Source organism: Jaculus jaculus, chromosome 6 (genome assembly GCF_020740685.1).
Source record: "Jaculus jaculus isolate mJacJac1 chromosome 6, mJacJac1.mat.Y.cur, whole genome shotgun sequence".
In the NCBI taxonomy this organism is placed as follows: Eukaryota; Metazoa; Chordata; class Mammalia; order Rodentia; family Dipodidae; genus Jaculus; species Jaculus jaculus.
Genome location: NC_059107.1, coordinates 33,408,895 through 33,428,419, shown reverse-complemented (window position 1 = coordinate 33,428,419; position 19,525 = coordinate 33,408,895). Strand labels below are relative to the sequence as shown.

At 49.0% G+C, this 19,525-nt stretch overlaps 1 protein-coding gene across 3 annotated transcripts; it reads left to right on the top strand.

The window, feature by feature from the left end:
- Window positions 1-13,355: 13,355 nt before the first annotated feature.
- Window positions 13,356-15,774, top strand: Tifab (TIFA inhibitor). 3 transcript variants are annotated; one of them, XM_045153070.1, is made up of 3 exons: window positions 13,356-13,515; window positions 13,763-13,864; window positions 14,688-15,774. In XM_045153070.1, exons 2-3 carry the CDS (start codon window positions 13,845-13,847, stop codon window positions 15,271-15,273), a joined length of 606 nt encoding a protein of 201 aa, XP_045009005.1. In that variant the 5' UTR covers window positions 13,356-13,515; window positions 13,763-13,844; the 3' UTR covers window positions 15,274-15,774. The 3 variants fall into 3 exon arrangements, with proteins under 3 accessions (XP_045009005.1, XP_004665032.2, XP_045009007.1); XM_004664975.2 differs by lacking the exon at window positions 13,763-13,864; XM_045153072.1 differs by lacking the exon at window positions 13,356-13,515 and having other exon boundaries at window positions 13,687-13,864.
- The last annotated feature ends 3,751 nt before the right edge of the window (window positions 15,775-19,525 follow it).

Genomic DNA, 19,525 nt, shown 5'->3' with positions numbered 1-19,525 from the left:
TGTGATTGCAGGCATGCCACGCCGCACCTGCCTCTGGCGTGGGCAATTTAACAGTGGATGTCAAAGAACATCATGCAGAAAAGAGAGTCCCAGCCACAGTCACAGGGTGAGCTCCAGAGAACTGCCGCTCTCCCTTCACCTGAGCCATGAGATGCTCAACCCCGGAGCAGCCAACTGCCATCCTGGGGGTCGGGGGCGAGGCCTGGCTGTAGTGAGTGTCTGCTTGCTGGCCCGTTACCCGCCCCCTCCCTGAGCGCTAACGCGCTTCTGAGGATCCAGTGGTCCACAGCGTGCATTTTACCCTGCCCCCGCCCCCAACACTGTCAGTGACAGGCTGACAGCTTGGCCAGTCCTGATCTACACAGTTTGGAGTTCCTGGCAGTCTGTTTCCACTTGGGAACAGTCCGTGCAAATTCAGCTCTTGTTTCCAGGACACAACTCACTTTCCGTGCACTTCTAATGAGGCCACGCACACCGCACACACAAGCTGCCAAAATGTAGGCGCGCTGCAGCCTTCCAATGAGAGCAGATCTCAAGGGTGTGTTTTCATAAGGAAGAAGTGACATAAGCGTCCTTTTTTGTTATTTAAATTTCATGAAAATCAACTAGAGAAGGTGTGTAATTGAGCTCAGAATAGGGTCCAGAATAAATTCTGAAAAAAAAAAGGAGTCTTTTTATAGGTCATATATGGAGAAAAAAAAAAGTCAAAGTAAAGCAAAATCTTCAAGCAGAATAATGGACTATTTGAAGGGAGAAAGAACAGAGAGGCTAGTGAGTGACCAGGCTCTTGGAGTATCCAAGAATAATATTCAAGGGGCTGGGTTTTATTTCATTTAAATTTTTATTTTCCTCCTTTTCCTTCTTTCTTTTTTCTTTTTCTTTATTCCCTTCTCTCTCTCTCTCTCTCTCTTTTTTTTTTCCAGGTAGAGTTTCACTCTAGCTCAGGCTGACCTGGAATTCACTATGTAGTCTCAGGGTGGCCTCGAACTCATGGTGATCCTCCTACCTCTGCCACCCAAGTGCTGGGATTAAAGGCATGCACCACCCATGCCCAGCTAAAATTTTATTTTCCTTTAAAAATATTTTTATTTATTTTCACTTGCACGCATGTGTGTGTGTGTGTATGTAAGCCCCTGCAAAGGAATGCCAGATAGATGTACCACTTTTTGTATCTGGCTTCACAAGAGTAATGGAGAATTGAAGCTTGGCCAGCAGGCTTTGAAAGCAAGCACCTTTCACCACTAAGCTGTCTCCTTGGCCCTTGTTTTGTATAGTTTGAGATAGGGTCTCACTCTAAGCCCAGGCTGACTTTGGAGTTGTAGTGATCCTCCTGCCTCAGATGCTCAAATGCTGGGGTTATAGTTATGAAACACCACTCCCAGCTAGGGGATGTTTATTTTATTTATTTGAATTTGGGGAATGTGCCTGGGGAATGAACCTTAGAGACAGGGTGGGTTACAGACGGGGTGATTCTGGCTGCACAGAATTCTTCAGCCAGAAGCCAGGGCCAGGCCAACAAATCACTTCCAAGATGGCCAGGTGACAGGCCGTTTGAGGACAGGAAGGGCTGTGGGTCAGCCCGGTCTTCACTCCACCCCAGCTTCTTTAGTCCCAGCCTGTGATCCCAGAGGCCACAAGCCTGGGCACCGGCATCCAGGTGAGGAGGCAGAGACAATCTTGAGACATGAGCCCCATAGTCTGGAGGGGGCGGTGACAGGAAATGCCCCGACTCCCAGAAGGCCAGCTGCTAGCCACTGACCCAGATGTTCCCAAGCGCCCCACAAACAGGCTCCGTCTGTTCCCTGGCAAAGGGAAGGCCTGGCTCCAGTCTCAGGTAAGCTCCTCGCCCAATGTGCCAACAGCACAGCTTCTCTTGACCTGCTGTCTTCCCTCAGTCTTGAACCCCTGCTCTGCCGTCTGCCCAACAGGGCCTGACCCTTAATAACCTCCCTGTACCTCTTTGATGAGACCACAGACTCCAGCTGTCCACCAGACTGTGCGAGGCCGCTTAATCCAGGAGTTCAGTGAATGTTCCTGAAACCCCAAGACCCTCTCCCGAGGCTCCTGGCATCTCACTCGCTCTCTCTTTGAGTTGCAGTAGCCGGGTCTTCCTCATTGGCATGGGGATGCTCAATATACAACCCACAGTCCGGCTCCGATACTCAGCCCGCGCTCACGAGCGTGGAACAGCTTAGCAGCCTCTGCTGCCCTGCAAGCGCGTTGTAGATGGGCAGGTGGTTGGTGGATCCGGAGCTTGGACAGCGCGAGGCGCGGGGCAGGGTGCGGGATCAGCGCGCCATCTACTGGCCGTCTGGCAGGATGACAGGTAAGGGCTTGGTCCAGCTGCAGGATGACCCTGTGAGGTCAGCCTCTATTCCATAGATAGATGCCCCAGGGAAGTCTACGGCCCAGCCTCTGCGCACGTTGTCTGGCAATCACCAACAAACGGGGATGCCCCCCCCTTAAGAAAAGACAGCTGTGGCCCAACAAGTCCTGAATTGTGTGGAGAATATGGGAAAAGTGTATTCTCTACTATCTACAAGGGATGCGGATGCCCCAGAATATTCTCTTCTTCCGGAGACTTTAGGCAGGATCCAATAACCGCTGGGGCAGTTACAGCAAAGGTGCAATGGGCTGGCTTTGGGCCATGACAGGTATATCCCCCCCAAGCTTGGCCCAAGTTGCTTCCTCTTGATTCCACTGAAAATTCCACTTCTGCCTTTTACTGGCCGTGTGACTGAGAAGAAATTGTTTTCCCTCTGTGAGCCTCAGGTTCCTCATCTGTAACGCAGGCCCATAATAGCACCTGCCCTGTAAAGATGGCACTGTGAGGACGAGAAAACAACCACTGTTCTCTAGGATCGGGCCCCTTTAGTGCCCAAATGGCACAAGAACCAGCCTTCACCCTCTGTAGTCACTGTATGGCTGATTTTTCTCGGGTCACCTTCTGAGGGTGGAGGGCATGCCGAGCTTGCCCGTCCCTCGGCTCCTCATGGCTGCTGTTCCCTCCTCCTGACTCATGTCCCACTGTCCTTTTCTCAGAGGACCTTCTTGCCATTTTATAACAAGATATCCCAGGCTGGCAGGGAGTGGTGGCTCACGCCTTTAATCCCAGCACCATCCGAAGGCAGAGGTAGGAAGGTCACCATGAGTTCGAGGCCAGCCTGAGACTACTTAGTGAATTCCAGATCAGCCTGGCCTAGAGCGAGACCCTACCTCAAAATAAATAAATATAGATATAAAATATAAGGATTTCCCAGGCCCCTCTGCTCCCAGATCGGCTCACCTCAAACAATGGCCAGGCTACTCCTCCAACATCCAAAAGAGCGCACGAAGGACCAGGCTTGACTGAGATAATAGCTCGAGGGAGTGCTGAGCTTGGTGGGAGTCTCAGCGCAGGCCCTGGGATGACTAAGCTCCCCACCCTCCCAGGACACCATGGCTGGCACCTCCTCGGGCCTCAAGCTGTGTTCTTTCCCATTATCTCCGGAAGCCACCACCTCTCTGAGGCTCAAGAAGAAAATCGCTGCTATTGTTCTTATTAGTACAGCTCAGATTGGCCTCAAACTCTGTATTTAGCCAAAGGTGACCTTGAACTTCAGATCCTCCTGCATGCATTCTTCCCTAGTCTTACGTGCTGCTGGGAGATGAATTCAGGGCTTCATGCATGCAAGTACCTTTAACTACTGAACCTTCTCCCAGCCTCTGTATATCTTCTTATACTGTAATAGGGCCTTAATTTATTTTTTTAACATAGGCCAGAATTTTAGTTAACAATGGCCTATGTACATGGCCGTGGTCCCATAAGAGAATATCATCTAGTGATAACAAGTCATTTAAGTTTGTCTAATTACACTCTGTGATATTCACTCAGGAATGACATTTCAGTGCACCGCTCAGTACACATCTGTCATCGAGCGCTGCCTGACTGACTGCTTGCGCAGGTAGGAAAGGAAAGTTGAGTTGCGGGCAGCATGTGCCAAGTTCTCATGCTGGCATTTTAGCTAAGGTTCCCCACATTTTTAGACAGGCCAGATGTTGGTTCGCACTAAGTGCATTTAGAGGCCTGCCAAGAGCTGACAGCCCCTGGGCTATATATTTAAAGGTGCTGGCAGAATTCCATGGTCTGAATAAACCCATCTACAGGAGAGGTGCCCCGAATCTTGCTTGCAACCTCCACAGCGCTCCAAGCCATGACTGTGCCATAGACAGGCTCACAGGGGAGTGTTTGATAATGCTGGGGCTCTGATGGGCCAACAGCAGGCAAGAGGCAGGCAGCAAAAGGCCAACGTTAATCACTGGTTCTAAACTAAGCCTCCAGCACTCTTACCACAGGGGTACTTTGGATTAATGGCCACCAAAAAGAAATAGGCCCTGTCACTGGGTGAGCCATTGGGTGACAACATCACCAGACTCGGGGTGGGTGATTTACTATTCGCAAGGTGCTGCAGTCCCAGGAGCCTCTGGGAAACTACTTGGAGCATAAGATGTGCAGGCAGGATTTCTTGTTTTCTCATCACTTAGCCATTTCAGTGATATAGCTCCCTCCTGGGGCTGAGGGGAGGATGAAATGCTTTTTCTATTATATTACTGGTCATATGGAAAAGGCATATTTCCCATAACATTGGGTTCAGAATGAAGATGCGCATTTGAAAGCAAATGTGAACAATGTCATGCTTGAGGGGGAAGAAATATTTGTTGTCATGGTTTGAGCCAGTTTTGTGAATAATCATGCAAAGTACAGAGAGCAAAACAAAATGTCAAAAGTGAGAAGGCACGGAGGGAATGGGAACTGCTAGCCTCAGACACTGCCACAACGTGCGGCACAGACAGAGAACAGACCCATGTCTATTTGGCTACGGATCAAATCCCTGGAAGGCTACACATGGTCACATTCCTGAAGTTACCTTTTGGGGTGAATATAAGGGAGACTTTATCTCTTTTTTTATGTTTTCAAAAATTGTGTACTTGGACACTCCATATATTTTTAAATATTTTATTTTGATTTATTTATTTGAGAGAGAGAAGGAAAGAATGCACACCAGGGCCTCCAGCCACTGCAAATGAACTCCAGATGCATGTGCCACCTTGTACATCTGGCTTACTGGGGAATCAAACCTGGTTCCTTTGGCTTTGCAGGCAAATGCCTTAACTGCTAAGCCATCTCTCCAGCCCTATACCCATATATTAATGCTACTCCCACTTTTACTGAGAGAAGCTTCTCTTTTCAAATGGTGGTGACCTCTGAGATGACCCAAAAGGTACCATAGTGCTGAGAAGAAGTAACAGAGGAGTGTCAGCACTGAGACATCTCTATCACACCTCCCAAGGCCCAAGGTCCATTGCAAAGAGGTGGTGGAAAGAATGTAAGAGCCAAAGGAAGGGTAGGAATGCTTATAATGCAATTGTTAAGACACAAATAGACCTCAATATCCATGACCTCTCAGTGCCTACCACTAACTTCACAAGGCCCTCAAAATAGGAGGAAAAGATGATGACATCAAAACAAAAGAGACTAATTGAAGGGAGGGGATATGGTGGAGAGTGGATTGGTGAAGGGAGAAGCACAGGAGGAGAGGGAATTATCATGGTGTATTGTCTATAATTATGGAATTTGTCAGCCTAGTGAACTAAGGCTGGAGAGATGGCTTAGCAGTTAAGGCACTTGCCTGCAAAGCCTAAGGACCCAAGTTCAATTCTCCAGGTCCCACATAAGTCTGCATCACTTTCGACCTACCCTTACATGGGTGCTGGGAAATTGAACCCAGGGCCAGTAGGTTTGCAAACAAGCACCATTAATTGCGGAACCATCTCCACAACCCCATTGTGAGACTGCTTCAAAGAACAGAACTGAAACAGAGAAATGCTGCATTGTTTTTAAATCAAAAACTATGTTTCCTCCCTCTTATCTTACCTTTCTCTCTACCCAACGAGTGGCCATCAGCCACCTGCCCATTGACAGTGGTCAGTTTTTACAGCTGACAACCTGCTGTCCCCAGGGAAATCTTCCCCACAGCTGGCCCACTGTCCTTTCTTGCTGTCCTTGTCCCCTGGCTATTCATTCTCTGGAAAGAAGGGCTGACAGGTGCTTCTCTGCAGAGCAGGTCTGAATGCAGGTTGGCAGTCACCCTCTCTCGGCATGGCATGGGTAACTATAGTTGGGAGCCCAGTTCTGGGCTGGGAGGGGAGGCACAAGCCCTGTGCAGTGTTTACAGTCCTTGAAGAGCCTGGGAAAAGAAGACTGGGCTGGGTAAAGAAGGCTCGGTTACCTTCCAATATCTATCTTCTTTCCTCCCCTAATCCAGAACCTTCATCTTGTCAGTGAGCACACAGATGATCCTGCCCCTACTTCTAGCCAGCCACTGGCAGTGAACAAGCTAGGAGCATGTGAGCAGAAGCCATAGGGTCTTTTTTTTTTTTTTTCTTCCAGATCAGCCTTCCTTTTTCTCTATTCTTGCAGTTCAGAATGTGGTGTTCTGAGGGTGAGCCATTTCTTGGGCAAGGCAATTCTGTGAGGTTGGCAGAGAGATAAGGTGGAAGGAACTGGGTTCTCTATTCCACGCAGCCCCAATTGAGCTCCGGACTGGCTGGTTATAGGTGATCTATGGAGGATGTGCTAAAGCCACAGCCTCAGATTTGTAGAATAAAGTCAAGCCTTTATTCCTATGGAAAGAGGAGAATAAGGGAGAGACTATATACAGAAAAACTTACTGTGGGTTGGAGAGATGGTTCAGCGGTTAAGGCAGTTGCATGCAAAGTCTAATGACCAGACTTTGATTCCCCCAGTACCCACATAAAGCCAGATGCACAATGTGGCACATGCATCTGGAGTTCGTTTGCAGCAGCTGGAGGCACTGGCATGCCCATTCTCCCTCTGTCTCCTGTCTCTCTTTGTCTTTCTCTGCCTGCAAATAAATAATTTTTTTTTTTTTAATTGGGACTGGAGAGATGGCTTAGCGATTAAGGCACTTGCCTGTGAAGGCTAAGGACCCCTGCTCGATTCTCCGGATCCCACCTTACGCCAGATGCACAAAGGTGAGGCAAGCATAAGGTCGCACCTGCCCACTAGGTGGCGCAAACATCTAGAGTTCAATTGTAATAGCTGAGGCCCAGGCTAGTCAATTCTCTCTCTGTCTCTCTGTCTCTGTCTCTCTCTCTCTCTCTCTCTCTCTCTCTCTCTCTCTCTCTCTCCCTCCCTCTCTCTCTAAAACAAAATAATTTTTTAAAAAACTGTGAGAAATCTGGAGACAAGATAGGACATTGTCTCTTTGCCTGTCTTCTTTTTGACGCCAACAGCTAATTGCTGACAGTGATGGAGTTCTTGCCTTGGTAGGCTCAGAGACCGAGATGCATAATCTCTCTTAATCCACACCCCATCATTATTTTGCAATTGAGAATAAATGACTTGCCTGACTCGACTATGAACAGAAGAAAGAGCACTCAAACTCTGTACAGCACAGATAGATTGCTCTTGGCCACAAATTTGGGGAGTGGCTCTACAGCAGACGGCAGCTGGGTGTCTTCTCATGAAGTTCTCCTCTGAGCTGGGGTGTGGCCCAATGGTAGAGTGCTTGCCAAGAGCGTATGAAGCCCTGGGTTCCACCCCCAGCACCACACAAATAATACCTATATCTGAAAATAGTGTCAGATGCCACAGGCTGAGAGCTCAGTCCCCATGGCTGCCCTGCCCCCGGGTGCCAATCACAACCCCCAACTCGTTTGTACCAGTGCTTTTGGTCAACTGACTATAAGTTAGGATTCCCACACCATGGTCCTCAGATTTGATTCACGCGGCTCACAGAACTCGGACAAGCACTTCTAGATGTAAAGGATGGAAACACAGGCATGTGTGGGAGAAGGGCTGGAAAGTCCCCTTCCCGGGAGCCTGCACGTGGTTATGTATCCAGGAGCCTTCTGAACCCCGTCCTTGTGGACACTTCCTTGTGAAGGCACCAGTGTGGTTAGACAAAGACATGCAACCTAATGTCCAAAGACCCGGTGGGGAAACCCAGTGTACTGGTTCATTTTGAGGATAATCACCTTGACTGGAATGAGGGAAGCCTACAGCATTTGGTATTTCCAGAAAATATTGGCATGGGGGTCAGCGAATAGGGAAGACTCATTCTGAATGTAGGCAGGACCATCCAGCAGGCAGAGGGCCCAGATATGTGTGCCATAAAAGCAGAAACGGGGAGCTCTCCCACACGGCATTCAACCCTTCTTGAGTAGACGAGTGTTTTCCTTCTCCTAGTACCTGTGGCTATCAGACTTCAGATCCTTCAGCCTTTAAATGAGGATTTGCACCAGCAGCTCCGAGGGACTTCCAGACCATCCACCTTGGACCACGTGATTACTGTCTCTCTCTCTCTCTTATTCCAAGGCACCCACCTTCTTTGACACAGTGGGCTCCCCATTTCCCTGACTCTCTAACCCGAAGATGACTGTTTTAGTTTTTGACTAAATTTTGACTCTGAATTATATGTGACTCTTTTGTTTCTCTGGAGAAACTACTTCTTGCCCTCTCACACCATTTCTCCCTCCAGGGTATGTGGCAGAACCCTTTCTGAGAGGAGCATCCTATGATCTTCCTTCAGACAGGATAGGCCAAAGAACCGTGGTTGTTTCTCACTGTTTTATTTTTCTGCCTCTGAAGGTGGGGCCCAGGGTCTTGTATACCATAGGCAAGCACTCTAACAGTGAGCCACAACCCAAGCCCTTCAGAGAATTTTTATTAAGGCAGGTACCCCTGCTTTGTGGAAAAGAAATTCTAGTTTCTACTGGCCTGATGCCCCCCACCCCCCCGCGCCAGCAGCCATTAGCTGTCACGAGCTACTCTGGGAGGTGTAACATTTCATGTGCCCTTCCCCATCAGTGACGAAGTACTGACAGGCTCGGTCTTGTATGCAACTGCTGTTGTGAGTGTGACAGCCATGTCATATCCAGATGTTGGCATGTCACAGTCCTCCTCCTCTTGTTCTCACATTCTTTCCAGCACCTCTTCCATGGGCTTTTCTGGGCCTGAGGTGGTTTAGATGTCAGACTGAGCACACGGTAATAGCTGTCGATTCTTTTTAAAAACACTTTTTATTGACACCTTTCATACATGCGCACATTGTATTTGATCATAATCTCCTCCCATGATTTTCTCTTGTTCTGTTCCCCATACTTCTTCCACATAATTCCTTCTTCTTTCCAAATAGTACTTCTTCTACTTTAAATTTTTTTAAAAATTATTTGCAGGCAGAGAGAGGAAGAGAGAGAATGAGAATAGGCACGCCTCTGCAAACTAACTCCAGACACATGCACCACTTAGTGCATCTGGCTTTACGTGGGTACTGGGGAATTGAACCCAGGTTGTCAGCCTTTGCAAGCAAGTGCCTTTAACCACAGTCATCTCCCAAGACCCCCTCTTCTGTTTTTTTTTTATTTTTATTTTTGTTATTTTTATTTATTTATTTGAGAGTGACAGACAGAGGGAGAAAGAAGCAGAGAGAGAGAGGAAGAGAGAATGGGCACACCAGGGCCTCCAGCTACTGAAAATGAACTCCAGATGCGTGCGCCCCCTTGTGCATCTGGCTAATGTGGGTCCTGGGGAATCAAGCCTCGAACCAGGGTCCTTAGGCTTCACAGGCAAGCGCTTAACCGCTAAGCCATCTCTCCACCCCCCCTCTTCTGTTTTGATGACCTTTTTCCCCTTATTCCATCATCCATGATGACATGTTGTTGGGGCCAATATCGTGCAAATAACTACAGCCTCTGTGAGGTCATGCATGCAACAGCCACTCTGTGTCCAGAAGACAGTGTTCCAAAGCACTCCTTCCCATCTTTTATCTGTTAGTCTTTCCATCACCACTTTCACAATGTTCCCTGAGCTTTTGTGGAGGGGGGGATAAACATGTCTTATTTAGTGCTGAACACTTAACTGTTACTTTGTGACATCTTAATGAGACTGGAGTCCCCCCCACCCAAAATTATTACCACACACAAATAAATTATTTTTAATTTTAAAAATTAACTGAAAATGAGTTAGTTACCTAAATCTACAAAACTACAGACCTGAAACTATAAAACTCTTAGAAGGAAAACTTCATGACATTTAATTTAGGAGTGTTTCTTGGCAAACAATGATACCAAAAAAAAAAAAAAATAGGCAACTAAATTAAAGATAGATAAATTGGATTTCATCAAAGTTAAAAACTTCTGTCAGGGCTGGAGAGATGGCTCAGTGATTAAAGATGCTTGGTTACAAAGCTGATGATCTGGATTCCATTCCCCAGTACCCACATAAAGCCAGACTCATAAAGTGGTGTGTGCATCTGGAGTTCATTTTCAGTGGCAAGAGGCCCTGGTGCACCCTCTCTGTCTGTCTGTCTCTCTCTCTCTGCTTGTAAATAAATAAATAAAAAATAACCTGATGAAATGTAGGGGACTTGGATAGACATTTCTCCAAAGAAGGTTGTACAACAGGATTTGAAAAAGAGGCTGAACATCATTTCCCAAGTGGCAAATGTTACGTCAAAGCCACCGTGAGCTATCACAAATAGAAATTATCAAAGAACTCACAGTTCCTAGGCACTGTGGATGAGAATGGAAATTAGTACAGCCACTATGGAAAACAGCATGACAGTTCCTTAAAAAAGTAAAATACAGAAATAAAATATAGACCCCACCTCCTTCAGAAGTGGCCCCTCCGCCTCCCCTGGAGGGTGCTGGTTGGGAGGTGAAATGTCTCCCACAGGCTCATGTGTTGAAGGACTGGTCTCCAGCTGCAGTCAGGACTGAGAACTGACGGGGTCTCTGTGTGACTGGGTCTGGCTGGAGTGTGCCTTTAAAAGGAATAGATTGTCCCCATCTGTGGCAATTACCTTCTTGTTGCTGGGGCCAAATCCCTCACCCACATCAGTGTATGGAAGGAAGAGATTTATCTGGGGAACGTGTCGTCATGGCAGGGGAAGTAAGGCAGAGCAGAGGCTGGACATCACGTCTTGTCACATCATCTGGGAGGTGGCAGTAAGAGTGAGCAAGTTTGCACTGGGAAGTGGGTTGGATTATAAAACCCCACGGCCTGCCGCCACTGACATACAGCACCGAGCAAGGCTGCACCTCCCAAACACTGGTAGACCAGATAGGGACTAAGCATGAGGCTTAATCATAAACTCTTTTTAAAAATTTATTATTATTATTATTTATTTATTTGAGAGAAAGAGGGAGAGGGAGAGAGAGAATGGGCACGCCAGGGCCTCCAGCCACTGCAAACGAACTCCAGATGCGTGCGCCCCCTTGTGCATCTGGCTTACGTGGGTCCTGGGGAATCAAACCGGGATCCTTCAGCTTTGCAGGCAAATGCCTTAACTGCTTAAGCCATCTCTCTGGCCCCTTAATCATAAACTCTTGAGGCTGTAGGGGATATTTTACAATCAAACCATCATCCTCCCTCTCTCTCTCCCTCTCTCTCTCTCTCTCTCTCTCTCTCTCTCTCTCTCTCTCTCTCTCTCTCTCTCTCTCTCTCTCTCTCTCTCTCTCTCTCTCCCTGCCTAGCAACCATGAGGTGAGCAGCTCTCCAGCACATCCTGCTGCCACAGTGATTCAGCCTTTCCACAGGCCTCAAAGTAATGGCACCAGCTGACCATGGTCTGAAACCTTTGAAACCCTGAGCTAAAATAGCTTTTCCTCCTGTAAGTTGTTTTTTTCCTTATTATTTCGTCACAGGGGTGGAAAAGCTGACACACATGGGGCTCCCATAGGCTCTCTGGAGTCACAAGCACTCTCTTCCTTCCCTGAGAGCTGACAGGGACAGGGAGTGTGGTTCTGGTCAGCAGAGGACATCTTCATCACCAGTGCTCCCCAACATGGAGATGGGCTGAGCCAAACCTTGGGGGAATTTCTGCCTAAGATCCTCCTCAATGGATACATCGCCTCACTCCATTCCACAAACAAAGGGGCAGAGATGGCTCCTGACACTGGCTCAGTGTGCCCTCCTCCGCGCCTGTGGCCACTGTTCCGAGGGGTCTCATGTTCCACATCTTTGTTTGTTAGTTTTTCTAGGTAAGGTCTCGCTCTAGGCCAGGCTGACCTGGAATTCACTATGGAGTTTTAGCCAGTTTTGCTTTTCCTCTATGCTCGTTGTGGGATCCCCCCCCCCCCGAGCCATTTCAGGGCACTTGGAGTCAGAGAAGCCTAGCTCACTCCCCAGTGGAGCTTAGATCACCCAAGTTTTCCAACAATTCTCCCTTTTCAGCTTTGAGGAACAGGTCACTGGGGTTAGGGGGCAGTGCCGCAGGCCCTTGGGCCCCAAAGGAGGGAGGGTGGATGGGCAGCTGGGTTGGTGCAGAGCTGGAAGCAAGCCCCTGGGCGCCAGCCAACTGCACTTCCGAGGACACGCATGCTCATGGGGGCTGCGTGGTTAGTCCCAGAGACCACAAGCTGGGCTCACAAGTTCTGTGGCCTTCTGGGTGATGACCTTGAACAAGCTGACTGTCCCAAGCTCAGTTTCCACAGCTGTAACATAGGCAAGCCTTTCTGGTGACAGGGGTCTCTCAGTGACAGAATGATGAGCTCACTGCCCTGTGGTTCGCTTTCTGCCTTGGCTCTCGGTATCTGGGGTCCTGCGCTCTGGAGTGTGGAGACTTGAGAGTTCTCAGCTGTCAGTTTTCAGTGAATGCCTCCTGGGAAGCAGGGCAGGATGTCAGGCTTAACTGAATGGGTTTTTCTTCTCACCCAGGAATTGATCCTTCAAGTCCTGGCTGTAGGGCTCCAAAGCCTTAAGCCGATTTTTAAAAAATATTTATTATTTTCAAACAGAGAGAAAGGGGAAATGAATATGAGCGCACCAGGGCATCTTGCCACAAATGAACTCCAGCTCACACACCGTTTTTGTGCATCTGGTTTCATGTGGGCACTGGGGAATCAAGCCCAGGCTGCCAGGCTTTGCTTCGCAAGCAAGTGCCTTTAACTGCTGACCTTCTCTCCAGCCCAGAGAGACAGACTAGTCCACGTGCCTCCAGAGACCACCTCCCATGAGTGTCCATCCTCTCTCGCCCCCGAATCCCACTCTTTCCGGAGCTATCGTGGAGACCGCCCCATTGCATATATCTTCCTTAGCCAACCCTTAACTAAGATGAGCCCTCCCCCCAACACAATCTGGGGGATCCTTGCAGGGTACTCCTCTGACCACAAAGGGGGACAGCAAGTTGGCTAAGGCCCTGTGGTCCGTGGAGTTAGGACAAGAGAAGCTGGAGCCCCCGAGGCCCGGGAGGACACCTTACTGTTAGGAGGCCCCTCCTAGAAGGGGTCCCAGGCTGTGGTTTCTCAGCTCTCAGCAGCTGGTTGCATTTCTACAACGAAAATGATACTTCCACTTCTTTCCTAGAGGGAAAAGGGAAGAAAGCAGCAGAACTAAAGAACGTTCTGACGCACTGTGTCTGTAAACCTTCCCAGGCCTTGCCCAAGCCTAGGCCCCTGGCTGCAGAGAGCTCACAGCTGCAGAGCTAAGACCAGATGTGCCCTGGCAATAAGGTAGGTAGAAGAGAGAAGGACTGGCACCCACTGGGACTGGGGGCTGGGAGGAGGGTTCCTAGCCAGACTCTTCCCCAAGAGCCTTCCTCTTAACCATGGGGAGGGCTGGGTTTCTGTTCCCCAGAGCAGCTTGGATGTGAGACCGTCAGTCTCCTCGGGGCTCCAATTCTGATGGCATACAGGGTGGCAGTGGCCTTTCTTTCTGAGGGATTCTCAGAATCCTTGATCTATGGCACTGGGTTCTCAGCAGTGAGTGATGTGGCCAAGCCTGAGGACACAGGCAGGAGCTGTGTGTCCTGGGCTCACCCTGAACCCCACCTCAGGAAGAGATGCTCTGTGGGATCAGAAGGTAATAGTCACAGGGTTATGTGTGACTGAGTACTAGGGGGGGAAAGGGCATACTGAAGGGGGGTGGTCCAAGCCTCAGTGTCAAACCTCTAGGTCCCCAACTGACATACTGCATTCAAAAAGCAGGAGGCGCAGAAATTGGGGACCTGGCATAGACTTCATCTCCTACCACCTTTAAGACCCAGACTCCCATTCACCATTGACCTTGACTTAATTCACGACATGCGGGCTTGTGTTTGCATAGTTACTGGCAGATGCCCTCCCAGGCGTTCCAGCTCCTGATGCCCAGCAACCCGGGTGCCCCCTAGAGAGCTCCATAGCTATCTCTTCCCACAACTGGATAATGTTGCCAGGAGTGAGAGTCTGACTGCATGTTTCATCACGGTGTTTGGGGTGATACCTGACTCAAAGGAGAACACCCAGGCCCGGGTTGTACATCTGTCACATACAAGGAAGGGGTAGCTACCTTGCCCATCTTTCTCTTGTGGTAAAACAGAACCTGATTTTCTCCAAAAGCCAGTTGACTGTCAAGCCACACACTGCGAGCTAGTCTGCCTTATCCTTGCCTAGAAGGATGGACACTCTCATATTACAGAAAACTACAGTTCAGGGAGAATGAGTGGTACGTCCTAACGCCACAGCATGGGGAGATGAGTTAAAGTGAGAACTAGCCCTCACTCCAGTCTTGGGCAGAATGACTGTGTCCGTGGATGTATGATTCTGATTGGCTAAATGTGACTCCAGGGTCCCTAAGGTGGGCAGGCAGTCTGGGCTGAGAAAGCCACGGGAGTGTGTCTTTGCTCCATCTCTCCCCACAACCCCAGGCTCTCATCCATGGACAGGACCCTCACCGTTCTGCATGTGAACCTGTACCACCCCACACTGGGCCCAGCCGCCTTCACCAGTGTCCCACAGCAGCTGCAGCATGACACCAGCCCACTGCTGGTGGGGCGGGGGCACGGTGCCCACCTCCAGCTGCAGCTGCCCCAGCTTTCTCGCTGCCACTTGTCTCTGGAGCCCTACCTGGAGAAGGGTAACACGGTGATGGCCTTCTGCCTCAAGGTCCTGAGCCGCAAGAGCTGTGTATGGGTTAACGGGCTGCCACTGAGGTACCTCGAACAGGTCCCACTGGGTGCCAGCAACAAGATCTCCTTCTCCAACATCCAGATGGTAGTCCGCATCGAGGGCGGCACCTCGCTGGAGGCCTTCACCTGCTTATTCCATCTCAGCCCCTCGCCCCTGATTTACAGACCCAGAGCCGAGGAGACTGACGAGTGGGAAAGCATCTTCCAGGAGGAGCCTCCTGTGGCTTTGGGGGAGTCAATTCCAGGTCTCTTGGGGTTTTCCCATGGCCCCTCCCAGACATGCACAGCTGTCTCCTGCCAAGCCCTGGAGGAGGAACAGAAATAAGGTTCCAGAGGGAGTCCCCCACCCCAGACACTGCACTCCGACAGCCGTGATGCTGAGAAGGTCGCCTTCCTGAAGCAGGACTTGAAATATTTATGCTACACATACAAGGTTGATAGGCAAGCTTGACGTTGACGGCCTGTTTGCTTGCCTCACTCATAATGAACTGATTCTGCAAAGTCCGAGAACTCCGAGCAGCCCAGAGATGGGGAAGTGTGGCTCAAGATAATGGGGACTTGGTATACTTTTAAGAGGCCCTGCGGGGTTCTGGAGAACCTCTCCCAGGCTTCTTCACATTTCCTCCCTTGTCGGACTAGGAGTTACTTTATGTGACTCATTTTGTGTGCTGTTTAAGAACAGAAGCCTGGGGTTGCACCAGGAATGCATGGACACATGTAGAAATTACGCTTGTGGTAGCCTGGGGTTACCTTCTGCTTTCAAATACCCATAGGCGCTTGGGGCTTAGGGAAGCCTGTGCTTAATAAACTGAAAGTATTTCATTAAGCTGGCATACTCGATAGGATTCCTTGGTCCCCAGATGACCACAGGCATGCCAAGTTGTCACGCAGAGCTGGGGGCGGGAAACCTAGAAACGGTCTGAAAGAGGAAATTGGGAAGGAAGGGCTCACATGTCTGAGAAGGATGCAAGTAGAGCTTAAGGCTTCCAGGATGGGAGCTGGGAGCTGGGCCTACCTAGAAAGTTATTGTCACCCTCTTCCTCTTTACCCTCCTATCCTCTCTGTTCTCTGTCACTTCTGGGTCAAAGCCTTGGTTGGGCTGAGGTCAAAGGTCTTCAGGGAAAGATGGTTTCCCGGAGAAATGGGCTCTTTGGGGACTAATTCTATGTGTAGTTAGGGTGGGAGGTTGTGTCAGAATCAACCCAGTGGTCATCTCACTGAGGGTAAGTCAGATGCCAATAGGGGCTGGTCTTTTCCTACAGAGGGATTGGTAAGGAGCCAGGTAGGCCAAGAATGGCAGAATTCTCTCCCTGAACAGGGGAGCAGAAGTTACCATGCCATCCTGAGAAGGGAAGGGACGGCTTAGACAGAGTCTCAATCTGTTTAATGCCAGGAGGGACTTACAAGCCCAGGTGATGCCACAGTTTGGGGTGGCAGGACACTGACGCTGGGCTGGATAGCGTCTGTAGCTCTGGAAGGTGCTAGACAACCTCCCGGGCGAGAAAAGTCATCAGTAGTCTTAACCAGAAATGGACCTGCTGTGAGATACACAGCTGGCCAGCCAAACAAGATGTGCCCAGTGGTGCACTAGTGGCATGTCTATTATGGTAACCAACTGCTCTCTGGTTGTATTTGAATTCAGGCATGGAATTCGTGCCTGGTACTGAAACCCAGTCAAAAGCCCATGGCTGGGAAGGTCATAGGTCTCTAGATGGGAGACTACCCCTGTTGTTTGGATAAAAGGATATGTTGTGCCCATCAGGTTACCCTTTAATATTGGATGTTTATACCCACAAATTAGCGCCACTCTCACTTTTGGTCAGAGAAGCTTCTCTTTAGAGATGGCAGTGACTACTGGGGAGATGCAAAACTCACCCAAGTGCTGAGAAGTTACTGTTGAGTGCTCAGTGCTGAGTGAGACCTTGTTATCACACCTTCAAGCTGAGGGAATATTGAGGAAGAGGGGTGCAAGGAATGTAAGAGCCACAGGATGGGGAGGAGTGCTTTGGAAGTTTCCATCTTCAGGACATGAGGTGATCATTGTATTCATAACTTCATACCAGCTGTTGTTAACCACACAATATCATGGCCATCAACATACCATCATGGCTCATAGAGGGTAAAAAGAACAATGACATAAAAATAGAAGAGGGGGCTGGAGAGATGGTTTAGCTGGTTAAGGCACCTGCCTGAAAAGACTAAGGACCTAAGTTCAACTCCCCAGAACCCATGTAAGCCAGATGCACATAGTAGTGCATGTGTCTGGAGTTCATTTGCAATGGCTGGAGGCCCTAGAGCACCCAGTCTCTCTAACTTTCTCTCTCTCCCTCTCTCTCTCTCTCTCCGTCTCATAAATAAAATTTTAAAATGGAAGAGTGCCTACTTGGAAAGAAAAGGGGGTTCTATGGAAGGAGATTGGGGGAAGGAGACAAAATATGATAATATGTTGGAATTATGATAAAATATATTATGTACATGTATGAAAATTATCAATAAAAAAAGTTAAACCCAGGTGACCAATCCTAGACCCTGCTCTTAGGCACCAGGACACCTAGAGCATGACACTCCCTGCCACCTGATTCCTACCCTCGGGTCTGTAATCACCTCTAGCATCTGCCATTCCTCCCCTAAGAAGCTCTCTTGGTACCCAGGGCACACTATAGCAGGCTCAGCTCCCAGGTCCTGAGCAGCCTCCCTTTCCTGGACAAGCAGCAGCCATGCCCATGGTTGGGAAACTCCCTCTCTGATATGATTGTCAAGTACACTCACATCACAGCCACAAGGCAGAGGAGAACCAGGGCTGCCAGGGAGGGGCTGGCCAGTGCTTTGAATGCACCCCCCCCCACACACACACACACCAGGACTCCCTCATTCATTCGGTAAACTTTCACCAGGAACCCACCTTGTGCTAGGTGCACACAAAACCTCGGGAGCTAGGAATGAACAAAGTCACTCTTCAGTACTTTGCACAGCTTCAGAAGAGACAAGTGCTCAGGAACTAATGACTCAGTGATTTGATCACCATTGTGATTATTAAGATTGACATTGTATTTCCTGTCTCCTCCAGCTGGGCTTAAGAGTCACTTTGTTATTAAGTGGCCCTGACCGGTGAACCTTACAATGCCTTCAGCCCTCCTCTACGTGAATCACAGAATAAGATAACCCCTCAGGCACAAGAGCCAGCTGGCATTGCCTCATTTAATCCTTACAACACCACAGATCTTAAGCACATTTTATAGGTGAGGAAAGGAAGGCTCAGAAAGATTAACTATCTTGCTAATGTCACACCATCCATGAAATGCGATCTCGGGTGAGTGACTTAGCCAGAACTTACCTCTAATTCTTCTGGAAAGTGGGTAAGTGTCCTACCTGCCAGAGCTGTTGAGAGGATCTTAGGAGGTAGTACATGGAAAGTGCTTAGTGCCATGCTTGGCATACAGAGAACACTCAAGAAATGCCACTGATTTCAGGAGATATGAGAGGGGGCTCATCACAAATGCAGGATGATTTGAACCCCCAGTGATCAGGCTCCAGAACTCAAGAGTTGATCACCCTCTGTGATTCTCCAAGGGCTTTGTTTCAGCTGTGGACCTGGAGGCAGTCAGGTGGGGATTTGGAGCCATTATTGTATCAGAAGGTCTAACAGGTGTTGCAGAGCAAGAGACATGGTCAGCATTGGCAATGAAGTCCACTGTTGAGGACTGCTTTGTCTCTCATACTATCTATCTTTCTTTCTTTCTTTCTTTCTTTCTTTCTTTCTTTCTTTCTTTCTTTATTTATTTATTTATAGACACAGAGAGAGAGAGAATGGGTGCACCAGGGCATACACCACTTTCTGTACCTGACTTTTTTTTATATATGGGTAATGGGGAATCAAACCCAGGTCATTAGGCTTTGCAGGCAAGTGTCTTAACCACTGAGTCATCTCTCCAGCTTATCTCATACCAATTCTAAAGGCAGCAAGGATTCCTTGAAAATCATAATGCTTCCCAAACTACGCATTAGAGTAGCTACCCACAGAGGCTGGCTCAGAAACTGCGCCCAGCACTGTGCCTGAGCATCAAAAGCTGAAGGGAGGAAAAAGCCATGGCATCCCAGAGTCCCCAGGTGAGACATTGTCCCAGGTGACAAGCTAGATGGTCATTTGAATGTGAAGTGTCCCCCATAGCTTCATGTATCATGAATACTTGGTCCCAGCTGGTGGCAGTTGGGAAAGTTATGGGTCCTTTGGGAGGTGGTGTCTTATTTGAAGACGTGTGTCACTGGAGGAAGGATTTGGGGTAACATAGCCCAGCTCCACGCCCTGTGGTTAGAGTACTTCCAACCAGATGATGTGACAGAATGCAATGCCCTGCTTTTCCTGCCGCAACCAACCTGCACCAAGTTTTCAAGAGAGTGAATGTCTGTTAGGCTCTACTTTCTTTGGATAGTATGATGGCTTGAATATAAATAGCCTCAGAGCCTCAGGTAGTTTTTATTTTATTTAGAGAGAGGGAGAGAATTGGTGCACCAAGGCTAAGCCACTGCAATCGAACTCCAGACACTTGAGCCATCTAGTAGGCATGTGCAACCTTGCG

Bases quoted from the DNA above. Each gene is read 5' to 3' on its own strand.
- Tifab (XM_045153070.1), top strand. From the start codon at position 13,845: ATGCTCTGTGGGATCAGAAG. The intron at 13,865-14,687 runs GTAATAGTCACA...CCACAACCCCAG, and splicing joins ATGCTCTGTGGGATCAGAAG to GCTCTCATCCATGGACAGGA.